This window comes from Balaenoptera musculus, chromosome 4 (genome assembly GCF_009873245.2).
Source record: "Balaenoptera musculus isolate JJ_BM4_2016_0621 chromosome 4, mBalMus1.pri.v3, whole genome shotgun sequence".
In the NCBI taxonomy this organism is placed as follows: domain Eukaryota; kingdom Metazoa; phylum Chordata; class Mammalia; order Artiodactyla; family Balaenopteridae; genus Balaenoptera; species Balaenoptera musculus.
Window position 1 is genome coordinate 60,622,983 of NC_045788.1, and position 20,532 is coordinate 60,643,514.

At 40.9% G+C, this 20,532-nt stretch overlaps 1 protein-coding gene and 1 pseudogene across 3 annotated transcripts in view; both read right to left on the reverse strand.

Annotated features, from left to right (window-relative positions):
* Positions 1-994: 994 nt before the first annotated feature.
* On the reverse strand, positions 995-2,375 carry LOC118894398 (annotated as a pseudogene).
* A 6,724-nt stretch (positions 2,376-9,099) lies between these two features.
* The window catches only part of MCCC1 (methylcrotonoyl-CoA carboxylase 1), a 62,457-nt gene continuing 51,024 nt past the window's right edge, over positions 9,100-20,532 (reverse strand). For 2 of the 3 annotated variants that reach the window (XM_036851003.1, XM_036851005.1), the window contains 5 exons: positions 17,879-17,928; positions 14,780-14,917; positions 13,374-13,481; positions 10,248-10,319; positions 9,104-9,460 (listed from right to left, as the gene is read on the reverse strand). In XM_036851003.1, coding sequence (XP_036706898.1) covers positions 9,332-9,460; positions 10,248-10,319; positions 13,374-13,481; positions 14,780-14,917; positions 17,879-17,928 — 497 coding nt within the window. In that variant the 3' untranslated portion in view covers positions 9,104-9,331. Of the gene's footprint in view, positions 9,461-10,247; positions 10,320-13,373; positions 13,482-14,779; positions 14,918-17,878; positions 17,929-20,532 lie in introns of all 3 variants that reach the window. The other variant, XM_036851002.1, reaches the window with a different exon arrangement.

Genomic DNA, 20,532 nt, shown 5'->3' on the forward strand with positions numbered 1-20,532 from the left:
CGCCTGCCAATGCAGGGGACATGGGTTCGAGCCCTGGTCTGGGAAGATCCCACATGCTGCAGAGCAACTAAGCCCATGCACCACAACTACTGAGCCTGTGCTCTAGAGCCCGCAAACCACAACTACTGAAGCCCACGTGCCACAACTACTGAAGCCCGCATGCCTAGAGCTCGTGCTCCGCAACAAGAGAAGCCGCCGCAATGAGAAGCCCGCGCACCGCAACGAAGAGTAGCCCCCACTCGCCGCAACTAGAGAGAGCCCGTGCGCAGCAACGAAGACCCGACTCAGCCAAAAATAAATAAATAAATTAATTAATTAATTAATAAAAAAAGAAATTTGTGCCTTTATTAGAATGGTGTTAAGCTTTAAATATATCAATTTGGGTAATCAAATTATTCATTTTTTAATAAGAAATGACACTGCAGAACTGCAATACTGGTCCAACAGTCTTGTCTTTACTGTTCCTTTAAAGCGAGAAACAGAATGCCAGGAATCAGAAAGCACTAGCAGGCATCAGTTTATCCAAGATACTAGCTTCTTAGTTCCAAAAGCACTTGCAAAGAAAACCATTGGGGGGCACAGGGTATGGAAGCACTTCATAATAACTGGAATCCCATGAGTGTGTGTGTAAGCCAAGTCTCATAGGCTATTTTTTGTATTTATCCTTTACTTGGTCACTTTTTTCCCCTCAAATACTAGTTTTTCTTTGACTTTTTTTCCTCAAAGTATAAAAAGTATGAAATATAAACAAGCTCTTGCATTACACACTTCAGAGTGTACAATTCAAGCATTATAGAGCTATCTATATACCAATAAATCCCATCAAATCTTGGATAATTCAATAATATACAAAATACCAGGGCACAGAAAGAACTAAAACACACTTCTTTTTGTTACACATAAGATTCAAATATTCAATCTAAAGAAAATCACTTAATCATTTTGGCTCTCCTCTACATTTGCATGTTGATATACTTATTAAAATATTCTATATAATTATGTTTGGTCTTATTATTTCAAGTCAGGTTTACAACCTCAAAACCAGCCATCCAGACAAAACAGGTAATCAGAAAGATTATTTCTTCCCCACCTCCCTAACCCCAATAACTATGAAGCCAATTTTATGACATGACTCCAAACACTGGATTGTGACAACAAATGCTAGGTCCAATTTCTTCATAATCCTTTTTGGTGTGGCATGCTTGGTAGAACTCAGGCGTGGAAGCCAGCATGGATCCTCCAAACCAAACTGCATATCACTGCATGTGGTATGTAATGACTTGTACATCAGTAGGTTTTGGCTTCAATCTACCACCACTTAATTCCCACTTAATTTCAGCCTGGCATCTACAGTTCTTTTCAAATCTCTTTGCAAGTGACATCTGAAGTCCCTGAACATGGATGAACCTCCAGAGAGGACAATAGTCTTGTAGAGAGGACGTCTGACATCAATAGGACAATTCTGAATTACTTCATCTACAACTTCTGAGATAGGCTGAGTAAAGTCTGCATTAGCAAACTCTGGATGAAAAAAAATTTCAGGTCCCAAGAATCTCTCATATCCAACATCAATGGAAAATTCTTTCTTTGAGATAGCATTGATTCCAGAATACTGTTTAATTCACTTTGATCCATCTGTATCATACTTGTTATTCTTTTACTAAATCTGGGCAGACATAACTATAGCGCTCCTTTACTGCCTTAGCAGTTTCCAAGGATTGCTCTGGAGGAATTCCTACTTCTCGGTCTCTCAGCAATTGCTGAATAAAATATGTTATATCTCGTCCTGCGATTGGAATGTACTTAATACAGCTGCCAAGCACATACCCTTCAGCCACAGGGATGACACGAGTGACACCATCTCCACTGTCTATTACTGTACCGGTCAACGTCCGTTCTCCTACTTGTCTGGCGGTCCAGGATGCAGCTAAGGCAAGAACAGCCTGTACAGCAATGTACAAGCCTGAAACATTGAAGGACTCAAACATTATTTCAGCAGTATATTCCCTGTTTTCTGGAGTATTCAGTGGAGGTTCAGTCAAAAGAAAATAATGGTCTTCAGGTTCCGCCCTTAAATATTTAAAGATCACTTGCTCCATAAACCTTTCCATCAAGTCCCGGTCTTCAACTATACCATGGCGGATTGGCCACTTTGTTGCATATGTAGATTTTTCTATTGCTTCATCACCAGTGAAGAAGTCTAGGTCATCAACACCTTTCGTCACCCTCCTTTGAGCTTGATTACCCACTTTTGCTGACTCCTTAATAGCAATACAGGAAGGGATGATAAACTGTGGTTCCATATTTCCAGCATATCCTAGTTTTGCATACCCCGTGCCACAGTCCCCCACACAGGCCGGCAGCCGTCCTGCCATCTTCCTCTTCACCTGCTGCTGCCATCTGCTCTGTGCTGGTTGGGGCCAGGGATGGGCGGCGAGAGGTAGAAGCTATCTGACCATCCACGGCCGGGCCGCCCTCTCCATCGGGGGCGGGGGGGGAGCCGGGAAGCCAAAGCAGTAGCGAGAAAGCAGCAGGCTCGGTCAGTGGCTTAGCTTAATTTTTCAATACTTTATAATTGGTCTTTGACCCAGCAATTCACTTCTATGAATTTATCCTAACACATATAACTGAGTATGTGCAAAATAAGGTATTGTCAAGTTATTCACTGCAGCATTTTTTTATAATACCAAAATGTTAAAAACAGTCTAGATATCTACCAATAAGGGTCTGATTGAATAAATTATATCCATTTGGTGGAACAAATGGAATACCATGCAGCTGTGAAACAGAATAAGGAAACTCCCTATATATTGTTATGGAAGGATCTCTAACACACATTATTAAATAAAAAAGCAAAGTGTGGAATTTGACTTTTAGTGTAGAAGGGAGAAACAAAGGAAAAGCCGTCAAGAAACAATAGTCAGCAGAGTGCTCTTCAAGGGATATACCTAACAATCTGATACATATCTTTGAGTTGCTTGCAGGAACTCAGATCCCCACACAGGTGGTAACTACAAGCTAAGATCCCAGACTGGTCAGAATTTGGGGAATGATGATGTTGACCTTTTCTAACCCTCGTGACTTCAATCAACTAAAGCTTGGAGTCTGCCAACCTTGGCTCCAGTTCTACACTGAATTCTCCTCTGCTCCAGCCCCTTCATGAATATGCATTCACCACCCAAGCCCCTTTATGAATATGCACGTACCCTTAGCTTAAAAGGTCCCCAGTTTTGCTGTTTGGGGAGACACTGCTTTGGGAAAGATCCCAGTGTTCTCCTTACCTGCTGCAAGTAATAAACCCTTCCTTCTCCCAATCTTTGGCGTGGTTGTGTCTTTTGGCCCACCGAGGCGAACTCAGTTTTTGGGTACAGAAAGATACACAACAAACAATAGTGGTCAAATAGGGAATTCCCTGGTGGTCCAATGGTTAGAACTCCACGCTTTCACTGCCGAGGGCGCGGGTAAGGTCCCGCAAGCCGTGCAGTGCGGCCAAAAAAAAAAAAAGAAAAATAGGGGTTAACTACTGGCAGAGTGGGACTGTGTGGGTGGGAGGGAGATTTTCACTGTGTATCTTTTAATATACATTTTTGGATTTTGAACCATGGGAATATATTACCTATTCCAAAATTAATACTTATTTGAGAAGAGACTAACAATATTTACATGGCTAAGGAACTAAAGATCTATGGCTTATCTTGCGTGTAAGAGCTCTTCAATAATGATTAGATGTGTTGTATTAGGGTGGGATGACTCCAGCGTTAAGGTGTGTGACGGGTCAGGCCTGGGGGAGGAGCAGGGAAGGCCGAGGGCAACTGAGGATGAGAAGTCTGTTTAGCTTCAGCAAAAAGCGAAGCTCCGCGTGGGGCCAGATGGGTAACCGGGACACAAACTTAGGCAGGTGCCGGTCTGCATTGTAATTAACATGAAGCCTGCTTTCAGGAATGGAGAAAACCATGTGCTTTTATGATATAGGTGGTCATGAGAAAGGAGTAAGAATAATTGGGAACACAGAGAAGTCCCAAGTTACCTTTCTTTGTTGTTGTTGTTAGCGTTTTTTAAAAATTTTTTCTGGGGTGGGAGTGGTGTATTTGGAATGAGAGTTATTTCACATCTCATCAAAGCGTTTAGCAAAATACTAACCAGCGGTGGTATGAACAGAGAATGTTAGCCATCTTAGGAGGGAGGGAGTTACATCTAGGCTGTGCTTGGAGGTTTAAGGGGAGGGCAACTCACTGCGGGAGACTGAGCCAGTTAGAGGCCCAAAGACATTCTGATTCCTAGGATCCAGCAGATGGGAGACAAACGTCAGGGTGACAGGGTAATCACTGGTATCAGGGCTATGATCTGCTAGCGGCCCAGGCACCCCCTGGTCCAGAAGAAATGGTGTCCCCAGGGTTACTCACAGGGAGTGGGGGTGGGTAGGCAAGAATGCTCCTACCCAGCTGGAGACTTCGAGAGAGCCACGGGCAGGGCTTCCTCGGACGCCCTATATTCAGAGTCTGGTGGAGAAGAACCGCTAACCCCACGGCTGCAGCTCCCTGGGGCCAGCCCTCAGGGAGCAGTGTGTCATTCATTAGCAGGAAGGGACTAACGACCCAAGACTCCGTGCTCTGGGCTCGGAGCAAAGCATTTGGGGACACCCATCTCCTCCCCTCTCACCACATGGTTTAAAATCACATTTTCCTCTTCCTGGGTATTTTGAAGCTTAGTGTGAATATCTAGGAGTGCTTTTTGAGATCCTCTGATGAAAGGTGCAACAGAAGTGTAAAGTATTACTCTCAACACTGTAAATATTTTAACGACAACAGCAGAAGTGCCATGTGCAGGCAGAACACAGACGCACATTCCAACGTCCAATATTCCTAAGAGAACTACTGGAGAGTTAAGAATGGTACATGTGCAAGAGAAGCCAGTCACAGAAGAAAAAAAGAGATAGTTGAGCTAAGTAAGAGACTTCCCTACAATGCTGCCCAGCGGAACGGTAATGCCCACTCAAACAGGCTTCAGCCAGATACCAAGGTCTCCCCTCCAAGTACCAGCTACACACGTGCGTGACGACTGATGCGGAAGATGGAGCAAGCCCAGGCCCAGCCTTTGCTCAAGAGGCGAGCTGCTGCTGGGAGTGCTTCTGTCCCATTAGCAGGCAGGCTCTGGAACATGCCAGCCTGGCAGCCGACTGTGGCTGACGGTGGGGGGGGGGGTGGTGGCTGACGGAGGCTTCCCCTGGCAGCACCACAGTCTGCCTGTGGTCGACAGGTGCCTGGCTGGCCCTGGAGCAGGCTAGAGCTGAGGGAGGGAGTGAAGAGAGGGGATAGGGTGATGCATGACCAGGCAGGATTTTTCACCACATGGGACCTGGGAATTTGGCTGGCAAGGATGATCAGCTGGGCTTAATTTAGAGCAGTTTCTCAATTGCTCTCAAGCAATAACTGAAGTTAAGAAATTAATAACTACCAGGTGAGTGTAAACGATGTTTCAAGCACAGTGCTAAAGTCAGCCTCTGTATTTTCTCATTTAATCTTCACAACAACTCTGTGAGGTAGTGCTACTACCCTCATTCACAGATAGAGCTCAGAGGAAGTAAAGGACGTGCCCAAGACACTACAGTAAGTGGCAAGGCTCAGATCTGCATGCAAGAATTGTAATTCCAAAGCTGTTTTGTCTACAATGCTATGTGGCTTCCTCAGTGACTAAAAAGCAACCATCAGGGCTCTTAGATTTTGTTTTCTTGGTTATTACAGACCTAAACACACTGTATCCAAAATGCTATTGCCAAAGATAAGGTAACAAACGACTTTCTTCCAACAATATGGCTCAGGTTTTGATCCATGCCTATAAATGGATCTTATCCAAAAGAAGAGCTACTTTTAAGTCAAGGAGATGTATACCGAGGTCTGTCTTCTGGACCTGGACCACCCAGGCCAGGCTTCCATATTTGGTGCCTCTTTTGGACACACTGTCTCCAGTCTCCCTCTACTTTCCAATCTGTATTCCAGACTGTGGACAGAAATAACTTTGGAAAACCTGTCTGTTTGAAAATCTGCAGGGCTCCCAACTGCCTCCAGAATAAAGTCCTTCCCGGGCTAGGCAGCCACGTCCCAGCCCTGCTCGGCCACGCCCCGTGGTCCAGCCTCTCCTGGATCCCTCTGTGCCCCGAACAGTGTGTATTTTCACACCTCACTGTTATTATTAGCCCTGCTAGTCCCTCTCCCTGCAATGGCCTGGTCTTACCTTCTTTCTCCCTCTGGCAAATGGCTCTCCTCCAAAGCCCAGTTCAAATATCACTGTGCTCCCTCAGCTTCCTGACCCAAAGTAGAATTTATTACTCCACTCATTTGAGCCCCTCCGTGGCACCTGGTGCCCAAGCATATTATACTACTTACCATCAATTACAGTACTTTATTCTATACAGCTGGGTCCTCTTTCCCTTTAATTGAGGCAAGGGCAAAAACCATTTCTTACCGTCTTTGTTTCCAGAGGCCCTGGTATACAGCAAATGCCCTGAATGTTTTAGAAGAAACAGATGCAGTCATGTGCAAAGGAACTCTGCTCACACAGTACCACAGCGATGATCTCAAAGAATTTCGCCAATATGTGGGTAATTGGGATGGCTGGCTTCAAATTCCTTCTCTACACATTATTACCTGTGATCTACATAGCCCCTTAACAATGAAATAGAGAATAACTATCTTGTTCCCCTGAAGGATATGAAAGGGGGCATACAGCAACCCCAAATTTCCACCAGAGCACCTTTGCTTTTTCCTCTTGTCAACAGAGGAAGCTTTGTTTGGGCAGGGCAGAACACTGTGCTGCTAAAACTATAGTTAAAAGCACTGGTTTAGGGAATTCCCTGGCGGTCCAGTGGTTAGGACTCCGTGCTTTCATTGCCGAGGGCCTCGTGGCGTGGCCAAAAAGAAAAAAAAAGCACTGGTTTAGATGGCCTCTTCCTTTACTACCTCATGCCTAAATACCTATCTGTAAGCACCTCTTCCTAACTGGTTTTCAAGCCTCTAGTCTTCTCCTCCTCCATCCAACTTGCAAGTTACTGCCAGATGAAATTTTCTAAAACATTATTTGAATCATATGTAACATGTTAGTTTTGTAATATAATTGCATAATAAATATAACCAACCACTCAGCCCCACAACTAGAACATTAACAGTAACTTGCATCTACCTGTACATACTTCACACATGTCAACCCCTTGCTTAATACCTGGAGCTAATCACTGTCTTTAAATTTTTTATTCTACTTTTTAAAGAATGTAGTTTTATTAAAGGGGAGAGGGAGGGGGTAGGGGTAAATTAGGAGTATGGGATTAACAGATACAAACTACTATGCATAAAATAGCAACAAGGAATTACTGTATAGCATAGGGAACTATATTCAATATCTTGTAATAACCTATAATGGAAAAGAATCTGAAAAAGGATATATAAGTGAATCACTTTGCTGTACACCTGAAACTGACACCATATCGTAAATCAACCATACCTCAATTAAAAAAAAAAAAGAATATAGCTTTATTTTACATATATGAATATAGTTGATTTTGCTGATTTTGGAAGACGGTAAAGAAAGTACCATACTGTGTATATCTCCTGGTACATGCTATTTCACTATTATGAATCCAAGATTCACCCATGTTGATGCTCTTAACTTGTTTAGTTTGCTGTTACATAGTATTCCACTGTGTGCCATACCACAGTTATTTACTCCTTCTCCTGCCAACCAACTCGGATTGTTTCCAGTGCTTTGCTATTATGGGTAATGTGGCTATCAACATTCTTGGTGCACAAGTGCATTTGTGCATTTCTGAACTGGGATGTTAGGTCATAGGGTATACAAATGTTCAACCTTGTGAAATAATGTCAAAGTTGTTTTTAAAGGGGCACTAACAGCCAGATAATTTTTTTCAAAATCACTGCTTTCCCTGTTGAAAAATAATTCAGTGTAACCACAACTTGCAAGATAAAATGCAAACCTGCCATTCCATGCCAGTTAAAATCTGGTCCCAACCTAAATTTCATACCTTTTCTCTTTTTGTCCCTGCCTAACCTCCAAGCACCTCCCACTCCAATAGGGCAGATCTGCTCCCAGATATAGAACACAACTTACTCATTTTCAAAAGCTCCTTCCTTTCTAGTCTGCAACCCCCCTGCGCCCCTGCTACTGCGCTTGGGTTCTCCTTCCTAATGAAACCTACCCTGAGCACACCTGCCCACAGGACTCTCTTCCCCACAGCTCCTAAAAGACATGTCCTGCCCCAGTCATATGCCATCAGCCTTCACCCCCATCCACGTCTTAGTGTGTGTGCTAGGTTTCATGCTGCCTTGTTGGAAAAATGGACATTCTAACTAAGCTGTGTGATCAGATTTACTTGAGAACTCAGCGTTTCCAAATTTAGTATTTGGTACCTTTCTCACCACTCTCTGGACAATGGAATTGCTTAATTGTGGATCTGATTGTTTTCCCACATAACTTTCGACATGATTATGTCTTATTTCCCCAATTAAATCATCAGTACCTTAAAAGTACAGAGACCATATTTTTAAATTTCTTTGTATTCTCTACAACATTTAACATAATCTCATGTGTGCAGTAAGAACTCAGTTCAACAAATATTTAACACTTCAGTGGATACCTGAAAATGCAGGGGACTGAAAGTGCGTTTCTAGAAAAAATATGTTCTAGCATACAATTTAAATATATAATATGTAGGTGTATAAAATACATATACACAAAAGCATAAGTGTGTGTATATATATTTATACAAGCTTAGAATGTACAATAAAGGCAGAGGCAGTCTAGATAGAAACTTTCCAATCACAAAAACAAGAAACAAATAGCATCCATGTGTTTAAACTACCTAAGAAGTTACTCTTTGGCAAAAAACTCTTAGGTTTAGTGCTATGGCATCTGTCTCTGAAATATGTTACTGTCCATTTTCGTCATGACTGTGACTAGGAAATAATTCATTTAGTTAAATGACCTTTTCTCTTTCAGTTGTTCTTCTTTGATCAAGTTGCTGCTCACCTTCCTAAAAAAACACTACATTGTATAAAATTTGAGGCAGAAACAAACTATATTGTCTCCCAATAAAAAAGTATAATTTAATTTTATTAGTATGAAATATTTTGAGATAATTTATTGTATTTGTGACCCAAGTACATGATTCTTAAATACGAAACGGTTTTAAGCGCAATCATACAATCATTTAGTAAAAGTGCTGGTCATCAGACCCCGAGAAAAGCAGGAAGGCACTTTCCCATTTTGGTGTAGAGATACTACACTTAGGAGGCTGCTTAATTGGCCGCCTATTTAATGGAGTTTATTCTGCTTCCCTTTTGTCAGATTCTTCCTCCTCAAACTCGACTAAAGGAGCGTGTCTGTTGGCCTGAGAACCTTCTTCGTAGAACACTTTCTTGATAGTGCCATCCTTTGGGGCCTTTATGGTATGCTGCAAAGACAGAAGGCATGACAAACACTGGCTGTGATGCTAGTGAGGGCTGAGCACACACCAAGTCAAGAAACACGGAAAGTGAAAAATGAAGCCAATTATTTAGATGTTTTGTCATGTGTCAGTGCTTCCCGACCCTTCTCATATCACAGCACACAGAGAAAATAATAACAGTTTTATGGTGCGCTTGGGGATTGAGAGGAATCACTACCTTGATGCACCTGGTCAATAATTGGGAAGCTCTGCATTAGCTAGTAATTCTCAGCTCAAGCTTCACAGTAGACTCTCACCTGGGAAGCTTTTAAAAACTACTGATCCTTGGGCTCCCCTACAGGAAATCCCAGTTCAGCTGGTCTGGGAGGTACTTTTGCAAAAAGCTTCCTAGGTGCAATTTGTGACCGGGGCTCAGAACCAATGGCCTACAATTTCTAACCATCGAAAAACCTAAACAGCTAATTTAACTTGACTGAGGTTTTCACTTTGATACTGATATTTGGCATCCTAGGTATGGCCTTAGAAAATACCAGTAGCTAATATTCTGTTGGGTTACTGCCTGAATCTAAGCTACTGATAATTTCAGAATCACAAATGACAGGCACGATCTCACAAAATTAAAATGAAAATGTAAGAGAAGGATGGTTTAGTTTTGTTTCCTGCAGTTAATGCTTCATCAATCCATGGTTCTTAGTATTTAAAATGGTCTTAATATACAAAATAAGACAAAAGAATGATTGGGACTGATAGTTTCCAAAGTTTATTTGGCAAGTGAACCCGTGATTTCACTTACCTCCATCTTCATGGCGATCATAACCATCAAAGAATCTCCAGCTTTTACTTTGTCTCCAGCTTTCACAAACACCTAGAGAGTCAGAGTGACAGGTTAATATTTAAAAACACAGAGGTCCTTTGTGGTCCACAGAGTTGGTATATAAACGTACACAGCAGAAGTATGTGTCTATGTGGTTGTCTTGTCCGCCAAAGACAAACATACTGGCATAAATCAGAGACCCATAGGTCAGTCTGGCATTGCTGGCACTGTTGTCAGTGGGGGGCACTCCTTAGCTACCCATCCCTGCCCCCCAACCCATTGAGTTTTCCTTGAATCAGATGAATACACTTAATGTATTTCAAGATCCTTTTGTGTTTTCATGAATATACAGACAAGACATATCACCAACAGGGAAGGACTGACTACAGGCACACCTCGTTTTATTGCTCTTCACTTTTTTTTTTTTTTAAATAAATTTATTTATTTATTTTTGGCTGTGTTGGGTCTTTGTTTCTGTGCGAGGGCTTTCTCCAGTTGCGGCGAGCAGGGGCCACTCTTCATCGCGGTGCGCGGGCCTCTCACCGTCGTGGCCTCTCCCGTTGCGGAGCACAGGCTCCAGACGCGCAGGCTCAGCAGTTGTGGCTCACGGGCCCAGTTGCTCTGCGGCATGTGGGATCCTCCCGGACCGGGGCACGAACCCGTGTCCCCTGCATTGGCAGGCGGACTCCCAACCACTGCGCCACCAGGGAAGCCCTGCTCTTCACTTTTATTGTGCCTCACAGATATTGCTTTTTTTTTCTTTTTAAGAAATTGAAGGTTTGTGGCAACTCTTCATCAAGCAAGTCTATGGGTGCCATTTTCCCAACAGCATTTGCTCACTTTGTGCCTCTGTGTCACATTTTGGTAATTCTTGCAAAATTTCAAACCCTCTACAGTAAAAAGATTATGACTCACTGAGGGTTCTGATGATGGTTAGCATTTTTTAGCAATACAGTTTTTTTATTGTAATTTTTATTTTATATTGGAGTATAGTTGATTACAATGTTGTGTTAGTTTCAGACACACAGCAAAGTGATTCGGTTATACATATATCTAAGTATTTTTTAATCAAGGTATGTACATTTTTTTAAAGACATACTGCTATTGCACACTTAACAGGCTACAGTGTAGTTTAAACATAACCTATATATGCACTGGGAAACCAAGAAATTCATGTGACTTGCTGTACTGTGGTGGTCTGGAAACAAACCTGCAATATCTCTGCTGTATGCCTGTACTACACTTAAATGTTTTCACGATAGGCAGGGTGGAGGGTCTTGCCTGGTTTTCTAGTTTTTAGGTTGTTTAGGATAGTGCTTCAGGTCTTTAGGGCCTTGTGTAGTAAATGCATAGACAATCTTCATGTGAAAGAATTAAACTTACTGGCAATACAGAAAAATATCTCTATTTTCCTTTTTTCAAGTATAAATGAACTCATATATCCCATATGGTTTTACTGTCTTCTTGGTTAACATGGTTATCAAGTAGTTTTCAGAAACATCACACAGTAGAGTTAGGTTCTAAAGTCAATGTGTACAGTCAAAACTGTGAAAAATGAGAAACATGTCTGAGAGCCCCACAATCACTCAACGCTGGGTGGTAACTTTAGTAGCATGCAATGAAATCAATGATCTGGGTTTAGGTCAGTTATGGGGGAAAAAAGTGCACGTTTAAAAGTACACCCTGAGGGCTTCCCTGGTGGCGCAGTGGTTGAGAGTCTGCCTGCTAATGCAGGGGACACGGGTTCGAGTCCTGGTCTGGGAGGATCCCACATGCCGCGGAGCGACTGGGCCTGTGAGCCACAACTGCTGAGCCTGCGCGTCTGGAGCCTGTGCTCCGCAAGAAGTAGAGGCCGCGATAGTGAGAGGCCCGCGCACCGCAATGAAGAGTGGCCCCCACTTGCCACAGCTAGAGAAAGCCCTCGCACAGAAACGAAGACCCAACACAGCCATAAATAAATAAATAAAAATAAATTAAAAAAATTAAAAAACGCAGTTCAAGTACTTTCTAAAAAAAAAAAAAAAAAAAAAGTACACCCTGAGTAGGGAATTCCCATATTACAAGAGGCCTGTGGGAACTGAGACTGAATGAGCGAAAGGCAGGTCCACGTCCCTCAAGTCTGTTGCCCTTCTGGGGCAAACATTTCCAGACAGGAATGGTGGGTGAAATCACTCACACTATTTAAATAGTTGTTTTCTTCTTTTATTTATGGGTACCAAGAACATACAGTTGAATTTTTATGACTTAAATGCATTTAAGGGGACTCTACTATATGTAAGTATATAAAAGGAGACTACTGATCTACCACCATTGGAAGTTATATCAGTATGGATCTCAACTCTGAATATATGCGGCATTCAACACCAAACCACATTGTTCTTCACCAATACCTTTCAAATTTTGGATAATGCTTGGTGAATGTTCCATTTTAATCATAAAGACAACCTTGATTATTTGTACTTTGATGGAAATTCCCACTTCAAAGAAGTCTTTATCATAAATTAGGTAAATGGGAACTTCCCTGGTGGCGCAGTGGTTAAGAATCCGCCTGCCAATGCAGGGGACACGGGTTCAATCCCTGGTCTGGGAAGATCCCACATGCCGCGGAGCAACTAAGCCCATGTGCCACAACTACTGAGCCTGTGCTCTAGAGCCTGGGAGCCACAACTACCAAGCCCACACGCATCATCCAGTGAAGCCCGCGTGCTCTAGGGCCTGCACGCCGCAACTACTGAGCCCGTGTGCTGCAACTACTGAAGCCCGCGTGCCTAGAGCCCGTGCTCCATAACAAGAGAAGCCACTGCAATGAGAAGCCCGCGCACCGCAACAAAGAGTAGCGCCTGCTTGCCGCAACTAGAGAAAGCCAGCGCGCAGCAACAAAGACCCGACACAGTCTTAAAAAAAAAAAAAAAAAAAATTAGGTAAATGGTATTTTCACTGTAATATAGAACTTGAATCTATAATAGGTCCTCTTGTTTTCTTGAAATGGATGCTTTCCTATGAGCAAGATTTAGAGAGGGGGAAAAAGAATATATACAACAAAGTTCAACAAAGACATTTATTAGGACTTATCGTACATCATTCTACATACGTTCACACCATTACCTTTTCAACAGTTCCAGTCATAGGAGCTACGGCACCTCCTTGGGTTCCTTCTGAGCTCACTGAAGACAAGTATCTGGGGACTGGAATGCCAATCTGAATACTTCCATCCTATAAATAGAAATGATATTTATGGGATATATATTTATAACATATATCAGAAATGAAATTAAGATCACTGTAGTTTTACTGATAGACCTGAGGTGATGATTATTTTCAAACTATTTGTTAAATATCAGTCGTCTTTAATACCAGGGTTCTAATCTAGCTTTGTACCTTGAGCAAATTACTAAACCCCTCACTCTTGGTTTCCCACTGTAAAGAAGTAATGGCATACATGCCTCACAGGGGATTAAAAGAATTAAAGTATATAACTGTTGGTAAAAGACAGCCACTGTCTGGAAGCCATTTTTAGTAGCAACCCCACTATAAGGTGCTTAGTCTAAGCCAGGAACTCTTCTTAACAACTATATGTATATATAATGTCATTGATGATCCCAACAGCCTTATGAGTTGGGTACTGTTATTTATTTATTTCTGTTCATAGATGGGAGAACTGAAGCCTAGAGAGTTTAACTTGCTCAAGGTCAAGCAGATGCTGGCAGGGCCAGGATTTGAACCCAAGCAGCTTCATACTCCAGAACCCATGCTCTTCACCACTCCACTCTACGGCCTCTGCCGTCATATTGTTCTAGCACATTGACTATGGCAAGAAATGCCGGGTAAAATGAGATAAACCTTGACTCCAAATATGTAGTTTAATTACTGGAACACTAAAGGCATCTCATCACAAAGGACAGTGGTCTGGAAGATGGTTCCCAAATGTGAGAAGACTCTGAAGAGGCCACAGTATATTTGATAATCCATTCCCTTTCTTCGTCCATGCAGAACACCAAGGTCTCCTAACAAGCTCCTAACCAAATCCATGCCAAGCCTACCCCAACGATCCTTTGACTGCCACGAGACCACCACTAACCCCACCCACCTCCCCCATAAGGAGTATCCGGTCCACAGACTCCTCCTGCAATGGTCACCCTCCCAAGTCCCCAGGATTCCCAGTGCCAGGAGGATGGTGATTGGGGGAAGTTTTCAGGGGCCTCAAATCCCTGAGAGAACACTGCCCCCTGAGCAGGGAGATTCACTCTGACAAGAAGTGGGTAAGGGTGTTTGAGAATTAAAGGAAGAAATGGATATGTGTCTATCAGTGAGAATCTGTGAGAACAAAAGGGATGAATGGAGAAATAGAGAAGGTGGAAATGTGACAAAGAAACAGACTGAAAGGGAGACAGAGAAAAGGTCACAGCAGTGAGAGAAGGAAGCAGGATCTTTCTACTATCTCAGTGGAATACCTCTGGTCAAGCAATTTTCTCCCAAACTCCAGCAGTGTTATTATAAAGAAAAGACATTACCATGGAAAATAGGTAAATAGTGTTTTCCAGGATAATCAGCTTAGTTTTACTAGCAACTCCATTAACAGAAGATTTCAGGTAAGTGCAGTCTCCCTCACTGCAAAGATCACCAAGGACATGGAAAGTTTTATCTTCAATCTGAAAAAACAGAAAAATAAGATCCTTAAAATAAAATAAATGAACACCCCTACAGAATTAAAATCAAAATCAATTCTTTACTAGTAAGTTTCAAAAGGTAATAGGTAAAATTTTTTTTTAAAAGTCATGTAGGAAATTTCCTCCTAAGATTCATAAACAAAATACTCTAGAAAGAAACAGCAGTAAGATAATTAAAAGGAAAAAAAAAGTTATAGAACATATCTATAGCACCATACTGCTACAGATAAAGGTTCATTTAAGAATAGCAATAAAAAAGTGAAATAGAAATACAGATCAAAGTAAGCAAAATTACTAAAATTCAGTTGAGTATATTACATGTTAGTACTCATTTCTGAGTACCCAAAGTCAAATTTAGTTTTACTGTGCCAAAGTTAGTAACGAAAAAAGCCAGAACCCCATAATTAGATAGATTTCACCAACATATAGATCCAATTCATGGGTTTCGGTTATGATTTAAGAAGATAAATTAGCTGGAGATTGACCACAATTTTCTTACTCTGAGAGAGAGAGTACCGAAGAACAGATTTCACACTTAATCTTCCGAGGAAGCTGACGAAAGGACATGAAACCTTTCTGTTTAAAAGGACGTTTTCTCATATACACACTCAAGAAAAAGATTTCCCTTACACACAGAAAATTCATTTAAATCTTCTTTCTTTATTTTTCATTTCAATTCCCATATTAGTGTCAGAGTCCTGTGGCTATTCTTTTCAAATATATTATGTAGGCTAAAGTGAAATAGGTCACACTGCAGTATTTATACATGGTTCTCATCTATCCTAAGTTAAAAAATATGACATTTTACTCTGCTTTGTAACCTACTAAAACAGCCATTTGAATGTTTGTGGAATTCTCAGGACATAAAGGTTAGATTGGGAACAGTTTTGTTTAAAGATCTACAGAAGCACATTCTAAGTTCGTGAATGTAGTTCCATGAGCAGATTAGAACAAACCTGCAATTTAATTTACCATTTACCAAGGGATAAGAAGGGGTTCCTAAACCAGAGGTACCAATATGAATTGCAACCCTCACATACTAAAGTAAGTAGATTTCCCATCATCTGTCTGAATCTCAGAGAAAGAAAACCAATGTGTCTCAAAGCGTTGGGTAATTTAAAGCACATCATTGATAAATTCATTTTGCAGGATTTGAAATCTCTTAGCTCGTACTAAAAATGATTTATTCTATTCTCTGAATACTTACTATAGGAATTTGGTTGAGTTCTCATACTGTTTTTTAACGCTTTTAGCATTTCATTTTGCCAATATAATGGACTTTTAAAAATTGAGGTCTATCATAAAAATTTTGACTAGAGATTCTTAAAGTATGACCTGTGGATCCCTTGGGGTCCCCAAAACCCCTTTAGGAGTTCCACAAAGTCAAACAATTTCATAATAATATAATGTTATTCGTCTTTTTTTACCCTCATTCTCTCAAGTATACAGTGGAATTTTCTAGAGATTGCAGGACACGTGATAATGTTCTTGCTCTGATGGCTAATGGAATGTGTGCTTGTAATAATCTTTTCTCCGTTTATCCTGCAACTCAACAAAAAACCCAACCTGGTTTTTAAAAAAAGGCAAATAATTGGAATAGTCATTTCTCTAAAGAAGATAAACAAATAGCCAATCAGCATACGAAAAGATGTTTAACATCATTAGTCATTATGGAAATGCAAATCAAAACCACAGTCAGATACTACTTCCACACATGAGGATGGTTTATTTAAAAAAAGAAAAACAACAACAACAACAACAAAACAAAACAAAAAACCCCACCAGAATATAATTGTTGGCAAGGAAGGATATGGAGAAATTGGATCCTTTGTGCACTGCTGGTGGGAATGTAAAATGGTACAGACACTATGGAAAAGAGTATGGTAGTTCCCCCCAAAATTAAAAAGAGAATTACCATATGACCCAGCAATTCTACTTCTTTGGGTATATGCCTAAAAGAATTGAAATCAGGGTCTTGAAGAGATATTTGTATACCGATGTTCATAGCAGCATTATTCACGATAGGGAAAAGGTGGAAGCAACCCAAGTGTCCATTGAAAGATGATAAATAAAGTGTGGTGTATACATACAATGGAATATTATTCAGCCTTAAGAAGGAAGGGAATTTGGACATATGCTACAACAACAGAAGGACCTCAAAGACATTATGCTAAGTGAAATAAGCCAATTACAAAAGGAGGAATGCTGAATGATTCCACTTATATGAGGTACCTAGAGTAGTTAAATCCACAGAGACAGAAAGTAGAATGGTGACTGCTGGAGGAGGGGTGGGTGGAGAAGTGGGAGTGGGCTCTTACTGTTTAATGGGTACAGAGTTTCTGTTTTGGAAGAGGAGAAAAGTTCTGCAGATGGATGGTGGTGACGGTTGCACAACAATGTAAATGTATTTAATGCCACTAAACTGTACACTTAAAAATGGTTAAAATGGTAAATTATATATTATGTATATTTTAAAAATGTACATTAAAACAATAATAATTTTTTTCTCAGTGTAATTTTCTAAATGGTAAATATTAATAGATGTAACTAATACAAACAAAAGCTCTTAGGGGAGTCTCAATAACTTCTAAGAGTGTACAGAGGTCTTGAGACCAAAAAATTTGAGAACTACTACTTTAGATATAAATACATTCACATAATTTAGGGGCTTGTTACATGTCTGATTCAAAACTATTATTATTATTTTTTTACCAATCTTTTATTCTTAAGGAACCCCACAGCCAAACTGAATAAATAATCAGAAACTATGTATAGGGGGTAATTTCTCCAAATTCGTCTGAAATAAAAGCTCATGACATTCTCCTAATTATAGTCAAAATAATCAATGGCTTAAGAGAAAGTAGAGAGTTAAAAAATACTCTACTTAGTATGACAGAGATCAGATTCAGCTCTGAGCTGTAGAACAAAACCAGAAAGGCTTACCTGCATGCTATGTGACCCATCACGGTTATATGTTACAGCTATGGCTACATCTTTACGGAGAAAGGGGGGAAATTGAAGAAAAATTAGAAGACATTCACTTATTCAGTAACTGAGATTCTGAAAACCTCACTTTCAACCTAAGGATAACTAGTTGTTAGGGATATCAACATCTTTTAACTCCCTGACAATAAAGATTAAAAAAATTTAAAAATCAGACAGGTTTCAATAAAGGTGAATTTCAAACTTTTCTTTTTTAAACCTGGAGTTTTAGCTCTTTTAAGTTTATAGGATATTTCAGATACTTTCCCCTCAACAAGAAAGGCTGTAGTGTCATAGTAGAAAATGTAAGTAATTGGGAAAAGAGAAGTTCTGGCTTAAGACCCAAATCTGCCATCTGTGGCATGATCACCTCTGTGATCTTGACCGAGTCATTTAAAATCTTGCTTTTCTGATCCATTCTGACCCATCAACTGGGTATGAGAACGTAAATGATTAAATAAATGTGAAAGTGCAGACTATACAAATATAATATACAATATATTTATATCATTATGTGAATACAGAATAGGTTAAAGACTATCCTAGGAGATGGAAATTTTGTGGGGTAGAGAATGCAGACCAAAGTCATTTCATCTACTCCTGACACATCAACCAGCATCTTGATGCTGCCAGCTCAGGTCTGTTTCCAGCCTTGACCTTCCTTCTCCAGAACTCTAGTTAGTCACTCCTAGCAGGATCCTCCATTGGCACTTTAAAATAAACATGGTGGAGCCAACAAATCACCTCCCCAGTCCGCCTGCCTTCCCTCCTGACCTGTGAGCTCCATGACTGACACCATTTTCCTTGTCATCCAGGTTTATAACCTATCATTCTTGCCTTCTCCTTCTCCTTTGCTTTCCACCTCCAAGAGTCACCACAAAGCTGCCAAATTCTTCCCCTGGAGGACCTGTCCTCTACACTTCCTCCTGTCCATTCCCATCGCTCTACTCTGATTCAGTCCCACAGCTTCTGGCCTGGCTGCCTCCAAAGAGGTCCTTCCAAAACTTCCTGCTTCCTGTCTCAACCGTTCCAGCCGATGCTGCCTAGCATGTCCCCACCACATTCAAAATACTTGGCCTGGTATGGAAGGCACCAAACTCCCAGTCTTGTTTCCCACTATTCTTCTACATAGCCCTGTGTTCCAAACAAATGGGAAAATGGGCCAATTAATATTCTCCATATGTGCCTCTAGCCTTCCCCACAATTGTGCCTCTTTGCTCATGCTCCTCCTTCACACTTTGCTGGTCCTAAGCCACACCAACCGACACATCACGCTCACTCGCTGTCCTTGGGAAGAGTCTGTCTAGGTGGAATGAATTCTCTCCTCTGAACATTAAGACTTCAGCATATAAAACACCATTATGATTCTCCCCTCATCCAGTTTTATATGACAGTGATTTCTCTCTTTATCAGTTGTTTTTAAAAATTGCAAAAATAGGACTTCCCTGGTGGCACAGTGGTTAAGAATCCGCCTGCCAATGGAGGGGACACGGGTTCGAGCCCTGGTCCAGGAAGATCCCACATGCCACAGAGCAACTAAGCCTGTGCGCCACAACTACTGAAGCCCATGCGCCTGGAGCCCGTGCTCCGCAACAAGAGAAGCCACCGCAGTGAGAAGCCTGCTCACCACAACTAGAGAAAAGCTCACGTGCAGCAACAAAGACCCAATGCAGCCCAAAATAATAAATAATTAAATAAAATAAAATATTTTTTAAAAATTGCAAAAATAAAAATATTCACAAAAGTTAAATACTGAAGTTCATAAACTAAAAAGTCCCCTCTATTGCCCAGATGTACTACTATTAAACATTTAATGTGTGAATCCTTTTAGATTTTTTCAAATGCACAAATTTATATTTTTCTTTTATAAAAATAGGATATTCTTATAATATTGTTCTGCAACCAACTTTTAAAAATTAACATGTGACATACATATCTATTTTGTTCTTTTCATAGTAGCAAGGGGATAATTTAATAATAATGATGATGATGATGATAGCTATTGTTTATTGACTGCTTGCTCTAGGTCATTCAATGGGCTAAATGCTAATGAGCTAAATGCTTTATAGGTGTTGCCTCATTTAATATACTCGACAACCCAAGGAAGTAACTGCCAGCACCATCCCCATTTACGGCTGAGGACACTAGATGCTTAGAGAGTGTGACTTGCCCAAGGGTCACAGACAAGAGGGGAGCGGAATTCAACCCATACAGTCTGACTCCAGGGCCTGCATTATTAACCACTACACCATCCGTCTTGCCAACATATACACTTCTCCTTGGCCAAATGGTAAATTTCTTACATCTTTTTTTCTCTTCTTTACATTACTCAGAATATCTGTTTTTTCAAAAACTTTGTACTGAATGTATGAATGAATGAAACTTTCCCCCTATATCTTACCAATATATTTAAACTTTCTTATAAGAAAATACATCCAATTACGCCAGATCAGTTTTCTTTCAATTTATAAGATATGAAAAGAATTTAACTGACATGAATGCCGAATGAATCATAGTAAAGGACTTCCCTGGCGGCTCAGTGGTTAAGAATCCGCCTGCCAATGCAGGGGACACGGGTTTGATTGCTGGTCCAGGAAGATCCCACATACCGCAGA